General features: G+C 50.9%; 1 protein-coding gene across 6 annotated transcripts in view; it reads left to right on the top strand.

Annotated features, from left to right (window-relative positions):
• The window catches only part of FHAD1 (forkhead associated phosphopeptide binding domain 1), a 122,366-nt gene extending 107,263 nt beyond the window's left edge, over positions 1 to 15,103 (top strand). For 4 of the 6 annotated variants that reach the window (XM_049106984.1, XM_049106990.1, XM_049106982.1 and 1 more), the window contains 6 exons: positions 1,312 to 1,404; positions 1,843 to 2,063; positions 2,574 to 2,739; positions 7,454 to 7,534; positions 10,102 to 10,155; positions 14,558 to 15,103. In XM_049106984.1, the coding sequence (XP_048962941.1) occupies positions 1,312 to 1,404; positions 1,843 to 2,063; positions 2,574 to 2,739; positions 7,454 to 7,534; positions 10,102 to 10,155; positions 14,558 to 14,674 (732 nt within the window). In that variant the 3' untranslated portion in view covers positions 14,675 to 15,103. The remainder of the gene's footprint in view (positions 1 to 1,311; positions 1,405 to 1,842; positions 2,064 to 2,573; positions 2,740 to 7,453; positions 7,535 to 10,101; positions 10,156 to 14,557) is intronic. The other 2 variants (XM_049106981.1, XM_049106987.1) reach the window with 2 other exon arrangements.
• Positions 15,104 to 26,505: the final 11,402 nt, after the last annotated feature.

The raw sequence follows: 26,505 nt of genomic DNA, 5'->3' as shown, positions 1-26,505 counted from the left end.
AAAAGTTAAGACTTCATGCAGTCAAGAACCTCACCCAATGTCACGGCGTAATGACCGATGGAACCAGGACTGGGTCCCTGGCCGCCCGTCCCTAGCTCCCTGCTAATCTGCAGAGAAGGGCGTGGGCACCGTGTGATTGGACCTTGTAGGCCAGACTCTGCCTTAGGTGACCCTCCATCAGGAAAAGAAGGGGAACCTGGAGCGGGGTGCAGAGGACACCACCTAGGGCTAGAGACCCAGAGGGGTCCTTCGGGCTCTGTCCTTCTCAAATCCCCTCCTTCACACTCACGGCTCTAGATGTAGAGACAAATCGCACATGCTTATCTCTCAGAGTGACTTTCTGAGCCTTTACAGTTTTGTAGTTGGGTTTTTCTAGTCTCAGAGGTTTACAGCGTGGTGCCAGCAAATGCTGCGGCTGGCAAGCACTTAAAACCCAGTTTACTTTTTAGGGAGATTTATTACAGTTATTTGTGGTCCTTCGGACTCCCTGATCCGTCAGGTGGCTTTTCTGTACAATCAGCAGGGACTTTGAGCCGCCAGCTGGCAGAGAGGGTGTCAGTGAGGGCACAACTGTGAACACCACTGGGCCTTGTTTCTGGAGTGGGTCTGAAGTGACGCTCGCCCAGCAGCTTCCAGCACTAGGAGAGGGTCTGGCCAAATGTGCTGAGGGAGGGTGTAGGTTCTGTTGCCTATAAATGAGATTCCTTTAATAAAAGGAGGAAGGCTATTTCCTCTGCCCACTCTGTGGCACTTTACCAGGTGCCATGCTGGGCACAAGAAATGGAACCATGAGCAAAAGCAATACGACCTCTGTTTTTATGAAGCTTGTCATCTAGACTGGGGTTTCTCGACCCGAGCACTACTGATATTTTGAGCCAGGGGATTCTTTGTTTGGGACGCCATCCTACATACTGTGGGATGTTTAGCAGCATCCCTGTCCTCTAGTTGCCCAATAGTACTCCCCACCTCCACTTGCAACGACCAATACTGTGTCCAGGCATTGCAAAAAAAAAAAGGTCCTGGGGCACGCAGGGGAGGGTGGACGAGATCACCCTCGACTGAGAACCGCTGGTCCAGAGGGAAGATAGAGAACAAGGCAAACAATGTGCCATTTCAAAGGGAGTCACATTCAGAAGGGTAGGAGCGTAGTTCCCAGAAAGCAGTTGACAGGGGCATCAGACTGGCTGGACAGGAACTGAAATGAAAACCGACTCTCCCAAGTCATTCTTCGGTACCCACAGCGCTTTATCTCCAGGATGTAGAAATGCACAACGGCGTGCCAAGAGCGTTTTTGCCTCTTTTTTATTTCAGCCTCTGAATGGCCTTGCCAACTCAGCCATCCCGGCCACCGAAAAGTCCAGGAAAATGGATGTGGTTGAGGCTTTAGATCTCAGTGAAAAGCTGGTATGTACATACAGCATCGTCCCCTCCCGTCCAAACCTGGGTCCCCCACCGTCATCGTTAACCACCGGAGAGTTTAACTAAACATCAGCCTCACACACGTGCTCGGTTGTTATAATAGCTCCTCCGCAAGACCCATCTACTCGCCCAGCATGGGTGAGACATTACACAGGCCAGTTCCTTGAAACACGAGGTAGTTAGAATGAATGTTTATGTCTGTTGTCACTTTTCCTCCTGGTTCTCAAAAAGGCGTAGCATAAAGGGATGTGGAGTAAATGAAAGTATCACGAAAAGCCCAGTTGCACTCGCTCCCAAGTGTGTGTGTGTTCTCTGCAATTGCAAAAAATGAACAAAATGGAGTGAGTGAGGTGTTTGCTTCCTCAAAGCAGCCACCGGCAGTCTCGGGCCAGGCCTCTTATCTGCCAAACGCTCTCCTTGTAGTACATGGACATGAGCAAGACGCTCGGGAGTCTGATGAACATCAAGGATATGTCGGGTCACATATCCATGAAATACCTGTCCCCAAAAGAGAGAGACAGAGTCAACGAGCTCCGACAAAGGGACCTCGATCTGGTGTTCGATAAGATCACCCAACTCAAGAACCGGCTGGAGAGAAAAGAGGAGCTTTTGAGAGGATACGAGAAAGACATAGAACAGCTCAGGTACCGTCGGGGACCCCGTGGAAAGGGCCAGGCGTCCGTGCTCAGGGCAGCAGCAGACGCAGGTCCCCGACAGGCAGAGGCCTTGGGGGAGGGGGTGGGGGGGTGATTACTGGGGCCTGATGGGGGCGGTGGGGGGGGGTCTGTCTATGGGAAAGCAGCGGCTGAGGTGCTCAGTGTTCACTCTGTCCTGTGTCCATGAGCAAACTGCACCTCGCGTGGATTCTGACTTGGGGTTCACAGTATGTACCTTTCTGAGCCCCACCCGGTTTCAGGGGCTGCAGTTCCCCTACACCCACCCTGGGAAACGGAGGAGGAACCTGGGGGCATCCCCTCCAGCTACACTTAGGCACCGGAGGAGCCCTTTACTCTGCCTCATTCGCCCCAAATCTGCTCGCAATGAAGCCACTAAGCCGCAGACAGAAGTATTCTAAGCTTCTCCCTGGTTGGGACCACTGATGGCGAATGAGAAAGAGGAGGGGGAAAGAGACTGTGCCTCTCCCCTCCGCCCAGGCAGAGCAAAGTATCCGTGCAGATGTACCAGTCGCAGGTGGCAAAGCTGGAGGACAACATCTACAAAGAGGCGGAAGAGAAGGCTCTGCTGAAGGAGGCTTTGGAGCGCATGGAGCACCAGCTGCAGCAGGAGAAGAGGATCAACAGGGCCATTCGGCAGCAGAAGGTGAGGGGTCCTTGCTTGCAGCAGAACCTCGGGGGCTGCAGCCCCTGGGCTCCCTTTAGAAACGGCAAAGTGAGGGCCCAGGGGGTCCAGGCAGCATAGAACACACTCACTGATGCAAAGGAAGATGCCAGACACACCGAGGCGGATTTCTTAACCTCTCCGAAGCTCATAATCTAGCTCATCTGTATCATTTTAAATCGTGGCTCGTGTTTGTATTTTTACTGTCCCTCCAGGTGGTAGGGATACACAGACGGATAAGCAACCTGTGCATAAAGATTTGGGATCACTATTCTGAGTGCTCAGAACATAGGTGACATCCAGTAAACATTGATGGACGGATGGATTGCTGGATGGACCGATTCTCAGGCAGATGGATAGATGGATGGGTGAGGATAGATGGGTGGATGTCCTTGGCCATATCCTTTAGGCCAGAACAGTCAGAACAGAGCTGACTTCCAGCTGATTTAATGATTCGAAGTCTCTGTCTAAAGGGCGCTCAGGCTGTGTCACCCAGAGGCAGGCACTCAGCCAGCCCAGGGCATGCCGGGAGCGGAAGCGCTTTCCAAGTGATGACACCTGTACTGGGTTTCGAAGGAGAGTTGGAGTGGGTCCACCAGAGGCGTGGGCGGGTGCGCGCTGCAGGCTGTGGGCACCCCCGGGAAAGGCAGGAGGAGAAGTGATGTGGCTCCGGCAGGAGCCTGGTGTAGCGCTGCCTTGAGAAACCAAGGTTCCAGACTCGGACTCAGGCTGGTGATGCAGCCAAAGCCCCCTCCTCCCCTCACCCCGTTATTTCCTATGACACACAGCGCAGAAGCCAGTGAGGGTCACGTCCCCCCCACACTAACTAACGTGTGGCCTTGTGCAAATCCATTCCCCGCCGTGAGCCTTGTCTCCTCGCCCGCAAACAGCAGCCGAGGGCCCCGGCCCTGCAGGTTGTTGGGACGATTGCACGCAGGCAGGAACCCTCCCTAGCCAAGCTCGCACAGTGTGGACTCACAGGCCACATGGTTTCAGAAGGTTGGGGACACTTGTGCTGCCTCTGAGGCATGTGGCCCAGGGCCTGGCCCCGGCGGGTACACGCTGCTGTCTCAGAGCCCGCAGAGGCGCAGCGGACAGCGGGCACACGGGGGCGGCACCCAGACAAGCGCTGGGGGGCCCGCCAGCGGACCTGCACCTGCCCCCCCACCCCGACCCCGGGGGCAGAGGGGCTCTGTTGTCTCCTCTGCGGTTCACACCCACAGCCGCTGGCTCCCACGTTCACTTCCAAACCAGACTCCCCCTCGTTCTTAACCCTCGCCTAAGGTTGAGCGGGTTCAAGACTGAGATTAGACACACGAGGGGAGTTACCATCAGCACCATCTCAGGACCACCTACAGGCCCCCGGCTTTGCAGCCCCGACCGGCGTTACTGGTGCCTTGGTAGCTAGGCCTGGTGGGTGTGATGACCCCCACTTCACAAATGAGGAAATTGAGCCTTGGGAAGTTAAGAGACTCGCCCAAGTTCACACAGTAGCTGGCGAGGGGAGCCTAGACCTGGCCCCAGACCTCTGACCCTAGTTTCTGTGCTCTCTCCTGGGCTCTCCCTACTCTTCTTATAATTGTTCGTTTTCCTGACTCAGGGCTGTGTATTTGTGCACGCGTACACATGTGCACGTGCATTTAAGTGTGAATGTGCTATATGTGTGTTTGTGCATGTATATCTGTGCGTTTGCATGTGTGTGTTTTCATGTGCGTGTCTGTGTGTTGCCTGCATCAGCTCTAAGGAGGCCAAGCCAGAGAAGGCTCTAGAAGGGTGCCCTCCTCCCTAACCTGCTCAGATAAGTTCCTTGCAGGAGCCTGCCCTCCATCCTGCAAACCTTCCAGACTCCCTGGCTTGTAGAAATGAAGGCAGCCTCTCCTGCTCTGAGGGAGCCCCAGATGCACGGTTTCTAGCATCCACAGCCCTGAATTAAACATCACAAGCCCAGGCCAAGGACAATTTCCTTTCACACCATGCAAAGTCGGGGAGAGCCGGGCCAGTGACAGAGCTCTGACTTTTCCTTTGATGTGCCCTTTGGAGAGCTCACCCCTCCCTAAGGTGCCCCCACCCCCAGTACTTGGCAGGCTAGCCCCTAAAGCCGAAACACCAGACCACAGAATGGGACAGCAAAGGGCCCAAAAAAGGCCATTGTCATGTGCTGGCTAAAAATGTAAGAGAACCTGAGGATTTACATAATCAGGCTTTACATGCATTATTCATGAGCTGCCTCATTCATACACAATGCAGGGGCCATGCCAGCCTGTTGGGCACTAGACATCCTTCTGTGGAGAAGGATCTAAAATGGCCAAGTTGAACCTCCCCGTCTGTGTCCCCAGAAGAGCTGGAACTGGGAACGTTCAAATTCAGGGAATTCACAGTTTAGGGAAAGATTATGAAAAGTACAGCCACAATCACAGCAGTGCTGATGGCCTTATTTACTGAGCGCTTCCCGAGTGGCAGGCACCTGCTCCACACGGCATGTGCTTCGTCCGTCCCATCAACCCTGCAAGGAATGCTGGCGCCTGTCCATCCATTCAGAGAGGCTGACAGAGGGCAGCGTCACCTGGCTGCCCAGCAGCAGAAACGGGACCACCCACCCCCACCCCAGCCCGGGCCTGCTGCCCTCCCCAACTCAAGTTCACGTCTTCACTCACACCTGTTGCTCTTGGCACCTCCCTTTCTGGGAGGCAGCCCCCCACCTCACCCCCACTCACCATCACTCCAGGGCCTGGGTTTGCTATTAATAAGGTTTGTTATTAATATGTTGTCAGAAATCCCTGTTTGCCAGGAGATAAAAACTCATAAATTTTTAAAGTTTAAAAAAAAAAACATAAATTCTAAAAATTTTTTTAATAAAAATAAATAAATAAATAAATAAATAAATAAATAAATAAATAAAACTTAAAAACCATAAATTCTAAAGGCAACTTGTATTCACCTGTCTTGGCCTCAGTTCCTTCCAAGGACTATATTCATTATTTAAATAGAAGCTCGAGGAAAAAAAAAAAAAGAAAAAGAAATGGAAGCTTGAGGAAAATAGAATTCCTTTTGGTTTTAACTTTTATGCCTAATATTTTCACAAGGACCCTTAACGTTTCCAGTCTCGTGTATAAAATTTCACCCGTTCATAGAGAAGGAGTGGTTGAACCACTAGTTAATGAAATTATTCCCCTTGAGCTTCAGAACCAGAACTCTCCTCAAAAAAAGGGGGGAGGGAAAAAAAGGGGGGGAGGAGGGGTTTAAAAGTAAGATGTAGTTTTTAGTTTGATGTCTGAACATCTCTTCACCAAGCAGAACTTTCTGGAATCCTACTTCCACGCTCATACCTTTGGCTGTGAAAATGAGACTTGATATAAAATGCAGAGAAAACCTCAGGGCTGGGCATTCACAGAGAACCTTGCGGTCATCAGCTCTGGAGTCTGGGATGCCCTGGGTCTGGCGCGCTCCCACGCTCTCCACGTGACACGGCGACAATGACAGGGGCCCAGGCTACGCTCAGTCTCATCCACGCTAGATAAGGCAGCTGTGTCCCTCAGAGTTGAGGGGCTGCCTCTGGAGCCCAGCAAATAGGGTTTAAGCCCCACCTCTGGCCCTGAGTGACCCTAAGAGGCCCAGGCCCTGTGTCTCAGGGTCCTCCCCGAAAACAACCAAAAATGATAACAGCGGGCCCCGGGAGGGCTAAATGACCTAATGCCCGCAGTGCCCAGTGCAGAGCATGCATGGTCACCGCAGGGGAGAGAGAGGACAACTGCATCTCTTCCAGAGAGCTTCCTGCCAGCTGACACAGGCCGCCAACCCGAGCTGCCTTCCCGCGCCTGCGGCCCGCAGCTCTTTGTGCAGCTCTCCTTTGTGGCTGGCGAGTGCAGCTAGGGCCGCGGCCAAGAGCAGCTCAGATACTGTCTGTGAATGGGTTAAGGCTGGGATTTTCTTTCTTTTTTTGCAGGGGGGGGGGGGAATTTTCAATAGGAAATTTTTAAATGCACAGAAGTTGCCGTTTGGGAAGCACGCAGCCCCCGGCCCCCCTTCCTGGACCTTTATTTAGCGTTTCAAGTGGGAGAAAGGCTCAAGAGCCTGGGCTGGCTGCTGGGGAAGCCCCTTAGTTCTCCTGCCAACCAAACCTCGGCCAGGGACGTGGCCACCAGGTTGCCAGGTGGGGTGGAGTCAGCCCAGCTGGATCTTCCCTGGGCTTAATTAGCTCAGGTCCCTCATCTTTAAGATGAGAGTAAAGGCAGCACCTAACCCAGTGCGTTCGCTTCGGGGAGGGCACGGGCACAAGACCCTGAGCACGCAGGACCCCTAGATCCGAGCTCCTACACCGACATCGATGTCATCACTATCTCATTTAAATCACGATTTTCCAAAATTTTCTTGGGCCCCAGCATTCTCGAGATCGAGGTTTCTTCAGTGCCACTGGCGTGATTCTGACCAAGGAGTAGAAATCAGTAGATGGTGTGTGGGATGAGACCGGGTGGGTAGGCGTGGGGCGGCGCCCTCTGCCCCACACAAGGAGGAGAAGGTAAAAGTGGTTGGGCCGGGGCAGCAGGTGAATAGGAGAGAAGGCCATCCCCACCCTTCATCTTCTGCCCACGGATCCAGTGAGCCCCAGGGTCTCCTAGAAACCTCGGAGGGGTGTCCCAGGACGGAACGGGACAGGACACACTAAACGCTCTCTTGCACACCTGCTGTTTTCACTCAGGAACGTTTAGAGGATCACGAACAGAGAAATTCAAAAGAATCAACACCTTGCAACTGTTCCTTCAAAGAAAAAGAGAGGCAGGTATGGAGAGGTTTCCTGGTGTCACAGCCAGACACGAAGTAGATACAGTTGTTTTTTTTGTGTTTTTTTGTTTTTTTGTTTTTTATGAGTGAAGCCGGTGTGCTGCCAGCACACCGTGTGCTGCCACGGTGTGCCTGCCAGCTTGTGCTGGTCTGGGAGCATCCACGCACCTCCATGCACCTCGCTGCACCTCCACGCGCCTCCACGCACCTCCGCGCACCTCCCCTCCCCGCCCCCGCCCCTCCCTTGCCTGTCATCTGAGCAAATGACCTAAGTGACAGGCCAGGGTCCCGGGCACTGTCTGGAGGTAAGGCGCTCGGAAGCGCCCTGCAGTTTGGGCTGAGCAACCACCCTAGGCATGAAGTGATCTACGGACTTGGAGACGGTTCATGAGAAAAGAAGAAGAGAGGGGTGGGGACCCCCACAAGCCCCTGCCCTAAGAGTGCAATAAGTGGGTGGGCACAAAGTGGAGCCAGGAGTGAGGAGGAAGGTGCCAGCTCTCCCTACCTGCCAATGGGGAGCCGCGCTTGACAGGGCTTTCTGGCAGCCGGTGGCATCTGGAAAACCCAGAGGTCACAGTGTCCACGAGCTACCGATGGATGCAACACTCGGAAGTGTTCTTAAAGACTGTGCAGGATTTCCCCCTAGAGAGGACACTGCGTGGTATAATGAACAACATCCCTAAGAAGAGCAGCGCAGTGTTGGCCGGGCCGTGTCTGAGGACGGGTCTGGAGACAGACTATTGTCATTACAGCCCAGGGAGTTGAGGAAAGTTCAGTAAAAGCAGGGGCGCAGGGGCCAGGATCTGCCCTTTGGTGCTCAGCTGCTGTCCACTGATTGGATTTAATCCAAGGAAGAGGTTTTGGGGCAGGGCTCAAACTGGGGTTCCCTGGAGCCCTTGGATGCCATGGAAGGGTGTGACTCTCAACATCCCCACCCCACCCCACCCCCAGGCACGTACACACACACCTTGTTCCTCCCAGCAAAGTTCTCCTTTATCTGTTTTACAGGCCAAATTCCTCACGGGATTTTGCTTCAAGCATTCTGCTGGGGGGCGGGGGGGGGGGGGTAAAAAAAAAAAAGAAGGAAGGCAGATTGCTGGTTTAAAAACTGCTGCTTTACAATTATCTGGGAATTTGGTTGGTGACTGTCTTCTAAGCTTAACTCCTCTCAACTGGGCCCAAGGCCTTCTCCATGAAAAACGCCCGGAGGACAGCTCAGTTGATACAGGCCCCAAGCCCTCTTCGACCAGTTGCTCTAAGGGCAAGGTGGCACCCTTTAGTGGGAAGGGAAGAGACTCACAAGTACTCGTCCCCTATCCAAAAGATGGCCCTGCTCGCTTCCTCCGGGAGTTTTGCGAATACCCAGTAGAGTTGCCAGATTAAGGGCAAGGAAAACAAAACAGGATGCCCGGTTAAACTTGAATTTCAGATAAACCACAAATAGCTATTTAGTGTAAGTATGTCCCAAATATTGCACGAGACATACCTATACCAAAAAATTATTTCTTTCCACTCTGAAAATCAAATTTAATGGGACATCCCATCTTTCACCTGGCAACCCCACCAACAGACATTTACTGAGCACCAACTGGAAGCCAAGGGGGCAGGCTCTGAAGCAGATGACACAAAACGGCAGTCCACGGAGGCGTTTCATTTTGCTCATGGGTTTTCCTTTCTTTGGGGGCGGGGGAGGGGTTAAGTAATTCCCAAATAGGGCATTTTCACAAAATACTCAGGATTTCCGGCATCTCTGGGCATCCTGAGGGGCGGTTCTAGCCCCTTGGTACCACAGCTACCATCTTCCAGGCCCCCTAGAAAGGCACTGGGCTTGTGGGTTTGCCGCCTTCCCCACCCAGCTCGCTCCGCCTACTTCTTCCACTTCCTCAGCCCCTATAGGCGCCTGACTGGTGCCTCCAGCAGATGCTGAGGACCGTCCGAGGCACACCCCCTTCCCAACACCCCTGCTCCATCCCAGCCCGCTCTCACTGGTGTGTCCCCAGCATCTAGGAGATCCCAGAGGTGCAGGGTCTCGAGCAGACCAAGGTCAGCAGCAGCCATCAAACCCCAGGGGAAGGGCCAGCTCCGGATTTGCCATGAGGCTGGCTCCCGAGCAGGTGCTCCTGCAGTCCCGGACAGGGAGGTTAGCCACTGTGGCTCCCATCATGTCCGGGGCTGCTGGGATGCCTCGGTAGAAACCCACGTCTTCAGCTTCTTCCATCGGTGTGGGAGGGTCCACTTCCACCCAAGGCTGATTTGTCCTCCAGAAGGCTGCAATATTCCTCCCAGGGCCCTCGCTTGACAGGGCTCTCCTCCTCTCAGATTCCTCTGGAATCCAGAACAGAGATCCCCCAAGGAGCCCAGCAGGCCACTGTAGCAGTGCCTGAGAGCTATGCCCCCTCCTGCAGACGCACCTGCTCAGCCCCCATCCCTAGGACGGCCCAGCATTTCATCCAAATGGGTAACATCTGCAAGTTGAGGGGAAAAAAAAAAACAACACTTCTCTTTGATGTAAAAGGGAAATAAGGGCAAAAGCTAAATTTTGTCCATATTCTTTCTGTATTCAAGAGACGAATGTTTGTAGAGACGGTGAAGAAAAAGATGCAGAATTCAAGTTTCCAGGTGAGCTAGAAGGAGAAAGAAAACAGTAGGACGTCAGCAGGAAACCCAGGTTGACAATAATACCCCATCCGTGACGTACTGAGCATTTAGTATGTGCCAGGCACAGAGCTACGCACTCGACAGGCATTATGTCTCGTTCGATCTTCGTAACACTGGGGGTACGTATTGTTCTCATATCTCCATTATCGGATGAGGTGTCTGAAGTGCAGAGACTTTAAAGTTATTGGTCCAGAGCCACACAGCTCAATAAGGGAGCTGTAACTCACTGAGACCTGGACGCCCAGGTGAGCACTGCGGCCCCTCCTTTAGGGAATCAGCCTCCGGATCATAAATCAACCTGATACGTACCGGGTGACTTTCCTCATGTATTTCAAGGAAGCATCCTCTAGAACACTCTTTTTTTCCTTTAAGAGTTGAGAATCAAGACTCTGAAATTTTAAACATGTTGAAACGCTGCCATTCACAGTTCAGCCCTGCAACTGGAATGGACCCACGCACATTCCCACGTTGCAGGAAGTAGAGGTGAGCTCCCAGGAAGCTTGAAAGCTGAACACGCTGCGGTGGAATAAGACACAGGAGCTACATTCGAGGTTTATTAAAAAGGCCACAGTAATTCTGAGACAACAGAATTGTCATTAGTAAAAACCAAAGAGATTCTAGCCAAGGGACACGTTGGGAGAATAGAAGCCTCTTCTCAACCAACACCCTTCTGAGTCTGGAAGGTGGTTACTACCCAGCGCGGGATGTGAAGAGGGTAGAGTGTCCTGAGGGCTCCCCTGAGCTCTGAGACCTGCCGAGCCGAGTGGGAGCAGGTGGGGGGTTTGTCACTCACGCACCCATATGTAGGGCGGAGCCAGCAGAGGGCAGGAACCGCCCTGCAGGGGGCTTTCAGCTGAGGACCACCTGGGGCTGGAAGATGACAGAGGAGACGCCAGCTGGGCCCTAGACGTTTTGGGCACACTGCTTCTCGGAGCTGCACGGCTCCCCCGAGCTCGGCCGCCCGTGGGCAGAACAGGATGTGGCAGACGGTGAGCTTGCCATGCCCCCAGCCCGAGCCTAGGGCTTGGGTGTCTAGGATCTCCTTGGCACAGAAAGGTCTCCTCCACAGTCCTTACAAAGTGCAGCATGGGCATCCCCTCGCTCTACAGCGTGCCTTGAGTCCTTGGAGGGGGGGAGTCACCAAGGCCACCTTGAGAAAAACGGGACACGGAAAATCTGCTTTTGCACCCTTGCCCACTCATAAAAGAGCCTCCACCTCCCTTTCGGAGGGCCTCTGGGTTTCTGTTTCCTGTCCTTCCTTGTGCGGTTCGGTGACTGTGTATTGATTGCCATTGCAGCTAAGAGGCATCTGTAGTTGTTGGGGGTTGTAGGCTAAAGAGGAAAATCTTCTGGTTAACAAGTATTTATTGACTACCTGGCCTAGGCCACGTGCCACTCTGGGGGTGGGGTGGGGGTGGGGGACACAAGAGTGAACAGAAAGATAGTGTCCCAGGAGTCCCAGGACTATTTACTGAGACCCTGCGACAAGGCAGGTACTGTCCAGGTGCTGGGGTTCAATCAGGAATCCTCAGCAGGGGGCACGATCACCCCTGAGAGGGCAAATTATTTTTTAGGCGTAGGAAGCATGCACATATATGTATACACAGGGCTATCATATAAAGATTTCAGGGGCGGGGGGGGGGGGAGGGGAGCAACTAGGAGACTCCTGAGAGTCATGAGAAGGGTGAACAGCACAGGGCTCAATCCCAGGAGACACGCACAAACTCCCCTGCCTTGCCAGCTTCCGTTCTTGGGCTTTTTGCTTTTTTGCTTTTTCCCTTCCTGTAAATACAGTACTGATTAAATAGTTACCTTGCACACCCTGTTTTGGGAACAAAGGTCAGATGCCCGAGTTCAGGAGCGTATTTCACAAGGCCTCACTCACAAAGGCCAGGAGAGGCCTCCCCAAGAGGAGCAGCTGAAACAGAGCGCCGAGGCCCGGTGGGAGCGAAGGGGTCTTTCTAGATGTTTGCAGTGGCCCGAAGCAGCCACCACTCGTGTGTCCTGAGTTCATTTCCACCTGGGCGGCTCCCTTTCAAGGCCCAGCTTCTATTCCCGCCCTTTCATTCCAAGGGTGAGGCCTGTGGTTCCCTGACGGGCAAGCCTCAGGCAAGGTGCTCACCTGCGGTCCTTGCTCAGTCCCTGCTCGGTCACTGCTTAGTCACTGCTTGGAGGGGGGGGCTGCACGACTCCCCGGCCCTCCCCGCCAAGTGCCTCAGCGTCCTCCTCTTCCCCGCTCACCCTCCTGCCCTCTGCTACCCCACAACCCTGTCACTCCAAAGCGGAGCAAAGCTTGCTTGCTCTGGGGCGCTTCCCACCCCAAGCTCCTGGCGGACCCGGGGGCTGAGGATGCTGGCACTGGGCACCCTTTATTTGTAACAAATTCCCTGACTCCAACTCTAAACAGCCGACTTCACATGGGGTCAGGGCACTGGTATTTGGGAACCATCCACAACCAGCAATTTTATGGAAAATCAAACAGAAAAGGATATAAAGGAAAGGTGGATTGGGAGAGGTTTTTTGACATTTGCTGTCTGGTTTTTTGTTGTTTGTTGTTGTTGTTGTTGTTTTGGGTTTTTGTTTTTGTTTTTGTTTTTTTTCATTTTCCCTGGGCATTCGGACCAAGATTTACTCTGTAGGCTCATGTAGAGAGGGAGCTAGTCCTTCTCACCCTGAAATGATTTTGGATGCAGTCTCAAAGCGCACTCAAGGCCCCCTGTCAGCCCCGGGCATGGGCCTCAGGAGGTGATTTTTATACTGCCTGGGTGAAAAGAGCTCAAGAGATGGTCCTAGCAGTCTCTTCCTTTAAAATCCACCCAGGGGATCCCTGGGTGGCGCAGCGGTTTGGCGCCTGCCTTTGGCCCAGGGCGCGATCCTGGAGACCCGGGATCGAATCCCACATCGGGCTCCCGGTGCATGGAGCCTGCTTCTCCCTCTGCCTGTGTCTCTGCCTCTCTCTCTCTGTGACTATCATAAATAAATAAAAATTAAAAAAAAAAAAAAAAGATTCTTTAAAAAAAATAAATAAATAAAATAAATAAAAATAAAAATAAAATCCACCCAGAATCTTCTCTCGGCCCCTGAAGAAGTCAGGATATATATTCTAATCCCTCCTGGACAGATGAGGAAACTGAGAGCCCTGTAGTAAGTGGCCGAGCCCTCTCCACCCACCCCACCCCACCCCACCCCCGCCCCAGGGATATGCGACCTTCCAGTTGGAGTCAAATCCTTGCCAGAATAGAGCCGGAATTTGGAGCCTGTTGGAAAGAAGCTGCAAGTTATGATCCCACGTACAGCAAGTACAGAAGTGTGTGAGAGGGAGATTCTTGGCTGCAACTAATGGAAACCTGCTCAGAAACAGGCATGGGGGGCTCTTATAGGGGGTACAGGCGTGCACGTCTGTCATGAAAACAGGGCTGAAAGAGGGTCCGGCCTCAAAAGAGAACTGGTAGGCCCCAGGGCCCAGGCGTCATCTCCCTGACACACACGCGTGCTCACACACTATTCCTTCCCTCTGTCTCCCTGCACCTGCTCCTCTCTTCTTTCTCCAGTTATACGACTGGAAGAGATGACCTCACTCTGGTTTAAGGGATCAGCCCAAGGGCTCAGTCGGATAAGCATCTGCCTTCAGCTCAGGTCATGATCTCAGGGTCCTGGAATTGAGCCCCAAGTCAAGCTCCCTGCTGAGCAGGGAGCCTGCTTCTCCCTCCCCCGCCCCCCACCACCACCACTTGGGCTATCTCTGTGTGTGTGTCAAATAAATAAATAAAATCTTTTAAAAAATGATAAATAAATAAAATTAAGGACCGGCCCGGGAAGTGAGTAGCATCTCAGAGCCCGTAACCCCAAATCCTGGGCGTGATCATCTAAAAAAGCACAGCCCGTGCCAAGTACCCAATCAACTGTGACCAGGGATAGCGTTACACACGGGGAGGCCAGATTAGGAGGGGCAGCGCTCAGAAAAGGCCAACATCAGAGACTTAAGACACATGCCGTCCTGTAAGAGCTTTCCAGGAGAAAGGAACTCCATCACAATAAATGTGCCCATCATAAGAAACTCCTAGTTCCAAAAGCACAAAAATGTAAAAAGGGAAAATGTTATTTGTGTATCTGGAAGGGTGTTCACCAAAACAGTCATAATGCTTACCTTTGGGTAGTATGATAATTGTGGATCATTTTAGCTGCTTTCTACGCATCTCTCTCTCTCCCTCCCTCCTCCTCCCTCTCTATAATTATATACATATATATAATTTTTTGCAGAAAAAAATTTATTTTGAGTAAAAAAAAAATCATTTGAGTGGAATATTTTGGGATCTTGCCACAATTACAGAGTTTGTGCATTTGTTTCTCTTGCTCATTGAAGGTTGGAGCCAGAAAAGCCACCCCAAAGATGGACCAAGAAAGGGAGACGCTGAAGAGAGACACATCCAGCAAATCCAGCCAGAGCCTTCTGTTTTCTAAGCCTGGCGACAAGAACTAGAAATGTCATCCCGTCGGGCCTTGCGTGATCCTCCGTGAGTCATGTGTGTGACTCTTCTGTGTCAAATACTAAGACACTTGTATAGGACTTTAAAGGTTGTTACCCTAGTAGGTTGCTTCCTAGACTGGTGTTTGCACCGTGCTGTATTTTGGAGCATGCAGGAGTCGGGGTTCTTTTGAAAAATACTTAGGAACGCACACATCCTCAGGCATAGGAAGAATGTGAGTTTGAAGCCCAGACTCCCAAGTCTGGTAGATACAATGATGTGACTCCATACCTGAGTTGTGAGGCACCCACACATCCACCCCCACAGCTGGCAAGACGCAAGACATGGACTGGGGCCACAGGACAGAATGGCAACCTTGGCTGGCCGTGGTCGAGCACATTTATATCTAAGTTTATTATAATAAATTTAACATGCCGAGTCGTCTTATCGCTTCCGTGACACTGATATTTATGTGGCACTCTGCAGTTTTCAAAATGCTCACCTAATCCTCACCCAAACCCTGGGAGGTAAACTGTATAACTGTATAATGATCCCCATTTTGATCCCCAAAAAGACAAGGCCCAGAGAGGTTAAACTGCCTTGTCTAAAATCGTGCAGCTAGTAAATCCAAAAGTTGGGCCTGGAACCCAGTTTCTGACTCCCATCCCATCCTGCCCATTCTGCTGCCCCAGGGGGTCAAATGCCAGTCCCAGAGGACAGACCCAAGTACCCACATGCTGCCCAGGTGGACATACCCCTTTATCACGGGGTATGTAGAGACCCTCCTTCTTCTTGCTCCCATGTCCTCTCTCCATCCACCTGTCCCCCCGCTGCCTTTCTGGTGTGGCGAGGACAGCCGAACACAATGGGAGGAAGAGCCAGCCGTCGTGAATATCATCTTTTTTATTTCTAAAAAGCCACAATAAAAATATTTTGCTATTTTAAAACCAAACAGATTCTTTATACTGATTAAGACTAGAAGGAAAAAAAAAAAAAAAAGACTGTAAGGAAACAGGAAAAGTTCTTTGCATGATATTCCGCTGAGGGTACCTCTTACAGAGGGCCAGGATCTAAAGTCGGAAAAGTGAGCCATTACCTGACCTTAAAAATACTTTTGAAAACCCTGGAAATTTTCCATAAAGAACATGGTGTTACCTCCACTGTAGCATAGCCCCAAAGTCCAAAACAGCAAGTTTTTCTCCAGCTCCAGAAAAGATCACTTAGGCAGCCATTCGAGGAACTGGCTCACGCTTGGAAAAAGATGTTTCTTGTTGGTCGAACATGTGTATTTGCATTTGCAGAAGCCAAATACAATACCTGTATGACTCCACTGTATTTTCTGTCTTCTAAGGGCATGTCAACTTTTATCCTACCAACATTACAACCTGTGATGGCCATGTCTCTTCTCCACTCCTCCTACTATGTATAGATCATTTATTTGGAGGGGGTCTCCTCAGCCTCGCCCCCTTCCCCCTCCACCAGTCAGGTTTGCCCCAACTCCTATGTTGTCTTGGGCACACCCGATTGGCTGAGCAGTACACCCAACCCAAACCAGGCCAATCAGCTTCCTCTCCTAACTCAAGCCCGACTAATAGTGTCTTTGGCCTTGGCGTCTGAAAGCTGGCCCCTGGGATGCCATCCAGGTCGTTCGTGGCGCTGGAGCTGAGAGTCTTGATGCAGCTCCAGGGCTGAGGTGGCCATTTCCCCCACGTGCGCTCGGAGAAACAAAAGCCAGTCTTCAGAAAAGGGGGGCGGGGGTGTAGATACACAGGAAAGACGGGAGACCAGGACTCCCAGACCGATGGTGCAGTGGCCACTACAAGCCCCTTAGTCATCACCTCCTCTGCTGTATGGGCTGAAGCCTAAACGCCTTGATTGCCCGGCCTCCCCTGCAGCTAGACTTGGCCACGTTGTTCAGTTTGGGCCAATGATGTGTAAGTGAAGGCCCTTGGTAGGGCTGACCTGTAACAGAAGACAAGTGTTGGAGCACCTGGATGGCTCAGTCCGTCAAGCGCTGGACTCTTGGTTTCACCTCAGGTCATGATCTCAGGGTCCTGAGTTCAGGCTCCATGCTCAGCAGAGTCCACTTGAGATTCTCTCCCACTCTCTTTCCTTCCCCCAGCTCCCCGCCGCCCCCCCCAGCTCACACACTCTCTCAAATGAACAAATAAAATCAAGAAGAAGAAGGAGGAAGAGGAAGAGGAGGAGGAGGAGGAGGAGGGGGAGGAAAGTCTTCACTAGAAGAAAGCATTTTGCCAAGGATGATGGGGCTCAGGACAAAGGCCTGGCAGGTGCCTGGCAGCGTCCCTGAGCTCTGAACTGCCTCCCTCTGTACCTCTTACCATGTAAAATCCCTGTTGAAGCTACTGTAGCCAGGTATACCTACCTGTTTGTGCTATGGAACAAAGCACCTAAAACTTAGTGATGGAAATAGTTATTATTTCTCATGACTTCATGGGTCAAGCCATGATTCCATGACCCTCGTACCAGTCTGGGCTGGCTTGGCTGGGGCTGGATGGCTTAGGGTGGCCTCAGTTACATGCCCAGTCATTGGTAGGCAAGTTGGGTCAAGGCGGTGGTTCTCAACCAGGGGCAGCCATGCCTCCCAGGTGACCTTTGGCAACGTCTGGCCACTGTGTTGGTTGTCACAACTTGGGGGGTGAGGCAAGGGTCTCCAATCCCCTGGTTGGTAGAGGCCAAAGATGCTAGAGTGCACAGAACAGGCTCCCCACAACAAAACTTATGGGATCCAAAATGTCAGTAATACCAAAAATGAGAAATTCTGGTCTAGAGAGGCTCAGGTGGGACAGTTTGTCTCGGCAAGGCACGGCCTCCCATCACCAAGCAAGCTGGACCAGGCTCTTTCAGGGGTGGTGGGCATGGGTTCCTAGGAGCAGCAGAAGAGAATAAGCCCCAAAAAGCACAAATACTTCCTGAATCTCTCTGCCTTGTGTTTGTTAATATCCCGTCAAACAAAGCGAGTCACGTGGCCAGAGTCATTTTGGGAAGAACTCCAAATGTTTACAATCTACCCACGGTCAGCTTTCTGTTATTTGAAGCAGAAGGCATTCCAAGTGACACGGATTGATTACTTTGACTCCTGGAGACTTTCTGGTTCCTGGTTCCTTTCTTTGGGAGAGCCGGTTTCAGTGCCCACCCTTGGGTTCCACTAGGACCCTTTGTATCACTCAAGATTCCTCAGTTGCAAACAACAGAAACCTCCCGTGGCTCGCTTCAGCAGAAAGGGAGTTTATTGAAAGGAAACAGAAAACATAAAGAATCAAAGGATAAGCCAAGCTGAAGAGCCAGGACAGTCAGGAACTGGCTTTTCTCCCCCAGAGATGCCCCCCTTTTTTGCTTCCACTAGTTTGACTTCCTATTATTTGCAACCAAAAGGGCCTTTATTAAGACACTGCCTCCACTAGTAGCTCTGAGAAGCTGCCAGCAACCCTTCCCTGGGTTGGGGTCAAGGTACAAGAAGGTACCCGCAGTCCCCAAAGCCTCCCGATCTTCTGATGCCCCGAGAAGCGAAGACAAACAAGTGCCTTCCACCCTTGCCAACGGTAGCCTGTTTGGATTCTCGGATTCGTGACTTTGCAGATAAGATGCCCTTCTCTCGCAGCTTGGCGGAGCCGCCCGTGCCTGCTGCTGTGAAAACCAGAGTCATGAGTGTCTGCAGAAAAAAATAGCTTCCAGATCTGCGTTCCAAAGTGTGCTCCTGGTAAGCTGGAGTGGTTTCCAATTTTTCCGGGTCTTAGGAACGAGAGCACTACACTAGTGATGAGATAACGCTGAGAGGAACCCCCCAACCCTGCTACTGCTAGTGCACTCCTCTCCGCGCAGAGGCCCCCCCTGAAGCAGGTGGGGTGCCGGGGGAAGGCAGACTTGGCCTCGTTTCCATCAGGACGTGCCGCCTGCATCCGTGTGCTCGGCCTCCCGTTATCCGGGCCCAATCCGTGACCCTCTGTGCCCGCTTTTGTCTCTAAACGTTTTGTGTCCTCAGGAACCCGTGGGCCTGGGCCTGCGGCCCGTGGTGGGAAGCACTCGCGGGCCCTCTGTCCCGAGTCTCCTCTCCTCTGTAGCATGTTGCTTTCTTTCCTAAAACCCTAAGACGCTGGAGGCAGCAATCTTATCTTCCAGCTGACTCTGGTCTGATCGTCATAGAAATCAGAGGTGCCCTTTGACCGATAAATCACTTATTTTTCAGTAAGTTGGCACGTAATGTTACACCAGTATCAGGTGTACAACAGGGTGATGGGACAAGTCCATACATTATGCTGTGTTTGCTGGAAGCGCAGCTGCCATCTGTCCCCGTACATCACTATCACAAAACCACCGACTGTACTCCCATGACGTATTCAGTCCCTAACTGGAAGCCTGGGAATGCCACGTCCCCTCCCCCACCTTATAGGTCTGATTCTGCTTTTTGTCTGTCTGTTCATTTGTATGGTTTTGGATTTCGCTTGTGAGTGAAACTGTATGGTTTTTCTCTGTCTTGGTCTGACTTATTTCACTTAGCTTAACACCCTCTAGGTCTATCATCTTGTGTCAAATGCCACGATCTCATCCTTTTGGTGGCTGCCTAATATTCCGTTGTGTATTTATTTATGCCACACCTTCCTTATCCACTCATCTCCGGTGGACACTTAGGTTGTTTCTCTGTCTTGGCTATCGTAAATAACCCTGCAGGGAACACACGGGTACTAATATTTTTTTAAATTAGTGTTTTTGTTTTCTTTGGGTAAATATTCAGCAGTGGAATTTTTGGGTAATGCGATGTTTCTATTTTTAAGTGTTTGTGGAACCTCCACCCTGTTTTCCACAGTGGCTGCAGCGGTTCGCATTCCCACCCACAGCGTACCAAGGTTCCTTTTCCTCCTCACCAATACTTGTCATTTCTTGTCTTTTCGATTTTAGCCATTCTAACAGGTGTCAAGTGATGTCTCATCTGGGTTTTGATTTACATCTCCCCGAGGATGCGTGATGTTGAGCATCTTTTCATGTGTCTGCTGGCCAGATGTCTTCTTTGGAAAAATGTCTATTCAGGTCCTCTGCATTTTTTAATCGGATAGTTTATTTATTTATTTATTTATTTATTTATTTATTTATTTATTTATCTATTTATTTATTGGTGTTGAGTTGCATAAGTTCTTTATGTATTTTGAATACTAACCCTTTAAAGGTGTGTCATTTGTGAATATCTTCTCCCATTCAGGTAGGTAACCTTTTTGTTTGGTTGATTGTTTCCTTCACTGTGCGGAAGCTCTTTCTTTTTACGTAGTCCCATAATTTACTTTTGCCTTTGTGTCCTTGCCTCGGGAGATGTATCTAGAAAGATGTTGCTATGGCAGATGTCAGAGAAATTACTGCCTGTGCTCTCTTCTAGGATTTTTATGGTTTCGGGTCTCACATTTAGCTCTTTAATCCACTTTGAGTTTATTTTTTGCGTAGAGTGTTAAAAGGTGGTCTAGTTTCTTTCTTTTGCATGTAGCTGTCCAGTTTCTCTAACACCATTTGTTGAAAAGACTGTCTTTTTCCCACTGGACAGTCTTGCCTCCTTTGTCATAGATTAATTGACCCTAAAATCATGGGTTTATTTCTGGGCCCTCTATTCTGGTCTTTTGATCTGTTTTCCTACCATACTGTTTTGATTACTACAGCTTTGTGATGTAGTGTGAAATCTGGGATTGTGTTACCTCCAGCCTTGTTTTTCTCTCTCAATATTGCCTTGGCTTTTCAGGATCTTTTGAAAATTTTCCATGACATTTTAGTATTATTCTAGTTTTGCGAAAAATGCCATTGGCGTTATGATAGGCATTGCATTGAATCTGTAGATCGTTTGGGGTAACATGGACATTTTGACAAAATTTGTTCTTCCAGTCTGAGCATGGAATATCTCTCCATTTGTTTGTGTCATCTTCATTTTCCTTCTTCAATGTTTTATAATTTTCAGAATATAGGTCTTTCACTTCTTTGGTTAAGTATATTCCGGGACATTTTATTATTTTTGGTGTGATTATAAGCGGTGTTGTTTTCTTGATTTCTCTGACCGAAAAATCATTTTTATAGTTAGAAAACCGGTCTTCATTCATTCAGGCAACAAATACAGGGCACCTACTATGTGCCAGGGACTAAGGTTACTGTGCTAGACCTCATGGCCTTGACTCTTGCTCCCCTTTCATGCTCTGATCTGCTGCTCTCCTGGAAAGGAACTGGAATCATTAATTCACTGGATAGGTTGCGTGGGACAGTTCACCTTTGATGCTCATCACATCCTCTTTTGGGGTTTTCTATGGGACTACTGCTGGGCATTCTATAGAGAGAGCTGCATGCAGCAGAGTTTCTTTGTTCCTCTCAACAGCTAAAGTTTAATAGCTAATAATAGCAAACTTTTTATGGTGTCCTTGCCAACCATCACACGCTCAGTGTGCCAAGCACAGTCCAGACGTTACCCTGCTTAGTCCTCACTACGTGTATCACTCCTGCTTCACCTGTGAAAACGATGAGTATGTAAGGAACTTGCACAAGAGCAAGAGTGTCGGAACTCAGACTTCTTACTCTTAACTGCTCTAACACTTCACTTTCCTCAGGGAAGTCCAGAAGCCAGCTGGTTATTTATGACTCAATGAGCATAGGATTGGCAAACCTTTTCTGTAAAGGGCCAGACAGTAAAAACCGTTTCCTTGCAAAGGGCCATTCACTTCAGGGACCATGGGATCTCTGTCACCACCAGTCAACTCTGCCATTGCAGCATGACATCTGAACAAATGAACATGGCTGTGTCCTAATAAAACTTTATAGAAATAGCAGCTGGGTGGCTCAGTCGGTTAAACGTCGACTCTTGATTTGGGCTCAGGTCATGATCTCAGGGCCAGGAGATCAAGCCCCGTGTAGAGCTCTATGATCAACAAGGAGTCGGCTTCTCCCTCTCTCTCTACCCCTCCCATTCACACCCTCTCTCTCTCTCCCTCTCTCAAATAAATAGATAAATAAATAAATAAATAAATAAATAAATAAATAAATAAATAAAATCTTGTTTTTAAAAAGTCAGTGGGCCATATTTGCCAATCCCTGTGTGAAACTCTCACCCAGACTAGATTATTAGTATCTGCAAGACCTCTGCCTGCTGCAGGACTCCCAGGAAGTCAGACTGTCATCACCTCCATCACTGAGAGCATGTTGAGCTCTTACTATGCACCACACCTTGCACCAAGTACTTTCCATAAATTTTCTCATTTAATCCTCTCAAGTGCTCTGGGAGGAGATAGTTATTGCCATTTTATAGACAATGCAAGTGAAGATAGAAAGGTAAAGTCACTTGCCCAAGGTCACGCCCCTGGAATTTTTACACCCGGCTCCTAACCACGAAACCGCACCACCTCTCACCATTGGAACCCTGCGTCTGAACGGAAAGGAGTTTTGCCAGTGAGTCCGGAAGGTCTGCTGCCTCCGGCTGGACCAAACTTAAAAGAAGCACATCTTCAGGACACACCCTTTCCTCAGGGCATCTGGGTTTACTAGCCCCCTCCTGAAAGAGTCACCTGCCTCCTTTAATACCTTAGGTCAGGTGTCCCTGACCTAGGTACTCTGTTCTCTCCTTCCATTGACGTTGCCTACGTCTGCACCGTGCTAATTTTACAATTTCCCTTTCAAGTTTCCCCTGTCACATGCAGTGTTTATCTGTCCCTTCCACTGTGCCTCTTCCACCTTGTCTGCTGAGCAGAGAACTGCTAAATGACCTCTGAGCCACATTGATGCCCAAGGACCAGCAGGTTACTGGGCCCAAACCCTATCTGATGCCGCTGACGCTGTCCTCAGAGGAGTAGGGGACAGACACTTGAGAGGCTTGTTTTTTAAGAGCTCCTGTTAACTTTCATGTTGAGTCATGTGGGTGCAAAGAAGTGTCATTTTAGCAGCTTCTTTTTCTTGGCAGTGACCTTGAGACTGAAAAATGGGCCACCGGATGCTCTAGAGGGGACACTGAGAAAACACCCAGTCCCTCCCGAGCCCTCGGGCAGAGCAGATCATGCAGCCATTCAACAATGATTTCTCCAGCAGTACCTTGGACCAGGCACCATGCTGGGCACTGACCCAGACAGAGACAGGCCCCTTCCTCCAGGAAGTCGTCTCAGGGGTGGGGAGGAGGGGGAAAGGGTGTCAGATATTTTTTTACAAGCTTTACTGTGGGTTGTAATAACTGCTGAGTCCCAGCACTTGTAGTAAGTGCTACAGTCCAGCTATACCAGTTGTTACCTCTCTATCCCCTCAGCGTGGGGCGCAGCAATTCCCACTCTTCAAACTGGCGAGTCCTGCTCCTCCCACCCCTCCACCCTTTGCCCACGACCAGGAGAATTCCAGGACCAGAGCCTGGTGCCCCAAACGCTTGATAAATACGTCTTGATTGCCTGGATGTAGATTCACCGCGCTCTCAGGGAGTAGGACGGAAGTTGAAATCAGCTGCCCATCTTACTACCATCTCTGGGAGGGGGCCAGGAAGGCTCTACACATGCAGCATTGCAGGGGCTGAAGCCACAAGGTACACACACACACACACACACACAAGCACACACACATTTTAAGAGTTTAAAATAGGGCTAACACTGAGGCCTGTCAGGTTTTAAACTTGGACACTGAACTGCCTGAGATTTCACAGAAGCAGAAAACCTGCTCAGCTTTTTTTTCCCAGCCTGCCCAGTTGGGCATATGCAACTAATCTGAAAGACGATCTTGGTCTTCAAGTAGATTGATCGATCCTGGTCTTCAAGTAGATTGATGGCATCCAAAACACACACACACACACACACACACACACAAAGAGAGAGCCCTACAGATAGACAGTTTGGGTCCTAATGACCTGCAAATGGGTCTACCTGCAGCTGGTGCCCGACACCCATGTCCTGCTCAGAAGCCCTAGGAGCACCTGCTTCAAACAGTTCCTCCTCCCCCTGTCCCCCGTGTGCAGCTTCCAGACTTTGTAGGAGGCGAGAAAGCCCTTGAGACCAACCAGGCTGTGACCCCATTCCCTGCCCTCGCTCCTCCAAATCACTCAAATGAGTATTTGGGCCATCTCTGAACCTTGACCTCTGTTATCTTTTTCAATCCATCAGGGGTTTCCTGGTGCCTTCGGAGCGTTTGTGATGATTAATTAGTGAGCTGGTATTTATAAAGTGCTAAGTGAGTGCTGCAGTTTACAGCCAACTTTATCTCTGCCGGCCTCCCTAATCCCTCCCCAGCATCTCAGGCTTCAGGGACCACCCAGTTCTGCGAGGCTCTGGAATGCCCCTCAATATCCACTCCGCGCTGCCCCCAAAACCCAAGAGCTCCTCCCCAGCCCTCCCCATTTCTACTCCATCTTCTTCCAAGTGCTGTTGTTTCTCTTAATATCACTTTGCCCCTCCCCGAAAGACAGTTACACAAGTCGATGTGGGAGGAAGAAGAGAAACATAAGTCAATGGTGACTCAGTCTGCCTAGCTCCCTTGCCGCTGGAATATTGTCAGAATTGGCTCTGGCTCACTCTGCCTCTGTAAAAATCCTCTGCGGAGGGTGTGATTTTTCCTGAAGATCATTCTTTCCACATGACCAAATGCTGTCATGTGTAACCAGTCCAGATCGTTTCTTTCTGCCCAAATCCATGCTTGGGGCACAGCACTCCCAGTCGTTCAGAAATGATTCCCCCTATCGAACAGGCAACTGTTCCTGGAAGGTCCCTGGGCTGTCCCTGCTTCTCCTGCTCCACTACTTCATTTCTGAAGAAATGTCTTTCCTCAAGCCCAGTGGTCTCAGGAGGAAAGAGGTCGAATGGAGCCCCCCTCGCCACACTGCATGCATCTCAGGTGTGAGCAGATCACCGGCTGTGTCTACAGGTGGGGCCCAGAGAGGAGACAGAGAACTGAGCATCATGAGCTCTCACCCTGCCTAAAACTTTGAGAACCTGTGGCAAAATCACCCCCAAGAGGTGTTAAAAGGGCTCACCCATGTGGGCAGCACTTCCTGAGCTCTGCATGAGTATGACAGCAGCAAGGTCTGGGCGATCCGTTCCCCTTTTACAAGACACAATAGCTAATGAACAAGAATTCCTCAGCTGCGTCGTGGGGCCTGCCCAGCCTCCCGAGGGTTGTGCCCGCTTGTACGAGCCAAAGGGGTAAGTAACCGGGGAGTCTGATACACATGGCCCACCTGAGTAACACAAACCAAAACCTATCTGGTTTTCACACACATGTGAAGTTGTTTTTTAAGAAGGCAAACTCCCACATAATCTCATTACTATTAAAAGTTTGCTCCCACATCAAGGAGATGCAAAAACATATCACAATGAAGGCAGCCCTGTTTCACGGAGACACATTATGAATCATAGATCGGGGCAGGTGGAGGTTCACCAGAGCTTTCAAAGTAATCAGCGGCTTTGTGAGGAAGGCTAAGAATCTGGTACCCCGGAGCCTCGGCACACAGAATCTTTTTTTTTTTAGTTTTATTTATTTATTTGAGAGAGAGAGAGCACACAAGCAGGGGGAGGAGCAGGGAGGGGGGACAAGAGGACTCTGCACCGAGCATGAAGCCCGATGTAGGGCTCCACCCCAGCATCCTGAGATCATGGCCTGAGCCAAAATCAAGAGTGGGGCGCTTAACCCACTGAGCCACCCAGGCGCCCCTGCAGACAGGATTTTTTAAGGTTTCAATCTACACCCCATCCCTAGTCTTTTGCATTCAATAAAAAACAGACTATTTTACTTCCACTGGGTCCTTCAAACCCGCACATGGGTGATATTGAAAACTGCCTTTTGCAAGAAGCTGAAGCAAACTGCCCAAGACCGGCAGAAACGTAACTCTGAGCCTTAAAAGAAAACAACAGAAACACATCACTTAAGCTGGGCGTCTTTATTAGACTCAAAAACACTCTAAAAAAAAAAAAAAAGTCAATGAAAACATCCTATTTTCTGAACCCTAAAGCATTTCTCTCAATTTTGTTCTCTTCACATACCTTTTGAATTAATTCAGCAATATTCTCCAACTACGGCAAAGGGACAGATGCCAAGGAGGGGTCCCGTCTTATGCAAATCAGCCCTTAGCTGCCTGCTGCCTTTACCTTCTCAAGTGCTCTCCGCCTGCAGACCATGGGTCGTTAAGCCCCTACATCCATCTTTTCTCTGCAACTGGTGAGAGCGGTTTCTGCACAGGGATCCTCAGCCTTGTCCTACCGTTTTAGAGACCCAGCACAAAGCACAGTCCTCCCTCTAGATTAGAGACTCTCAAACTTCAGTGAGCAGAACTCCCCGGGGTGCTTGTTAAAACGCGGCCTTCTGAGGCCCATGCGGAGGGCTGTCTGGATTGGGGCCTGGGAACCTGTATCATAGTCCCACCCACCTGCCTCAGTGGTCCTGCTGCTGCAGGGCCCAGCTTTGCAGTTCTAAGGTGGGCACGCCAGACCCCAGAGAGAGATCCCTCTCCCCTGGGGCCGGGGCCGGGCCCCGAAATGGCAGCATCAAAAGCTCCCTGCCAGCTCCCCTAACGCAGAGGCCCCGGGGACGGCCGGGGACGGCCGGGGCCCAGCCGCGATTCTGCGAAGTCATCCCCGTGACGACGGGCGGGCCCGGGGGCGAGCAGCAGCCCCCTCCGGGCTGGGCCCCCTCCCCCGCCCCGCCCCGCCCCCGCCTCCGGGAACCGATCTCCCGCGCGCACGCTGGGCCCGCCCTTTCGCAAAGCCGCCGCAGCTGCACCGCAGTTAGGGCCTCGGGCGGGGGCCCCGCGCACGGATCCACCTCCGTACCCTGCAACCCTCACTGAGAACGCGGGTGTTTAACCGCGAGTCGTCTCCATGGCAACCGACAGGGTGTCACAGACTCGGGA

Source organism: Canis lupus, chromosome 2 (genome assembly GCF_003254725.2).
Source record: "Canis lupus dingo isolate Sandy chromosome 2, ASM325472v2, whole genome shotgun sequence".
Taxonomy (NCBI): domain Eukaryota; kingdom Metazoa; phylum Chordata; class Mammalia; order Carnivora; family Canidae; genus Canis; species Canis lupus.
The sequence above is the reverse complement of the archived record's forward strand: the minus strand, read 5'-3'. Positions and strand labels throughout refer to the sequence as shown.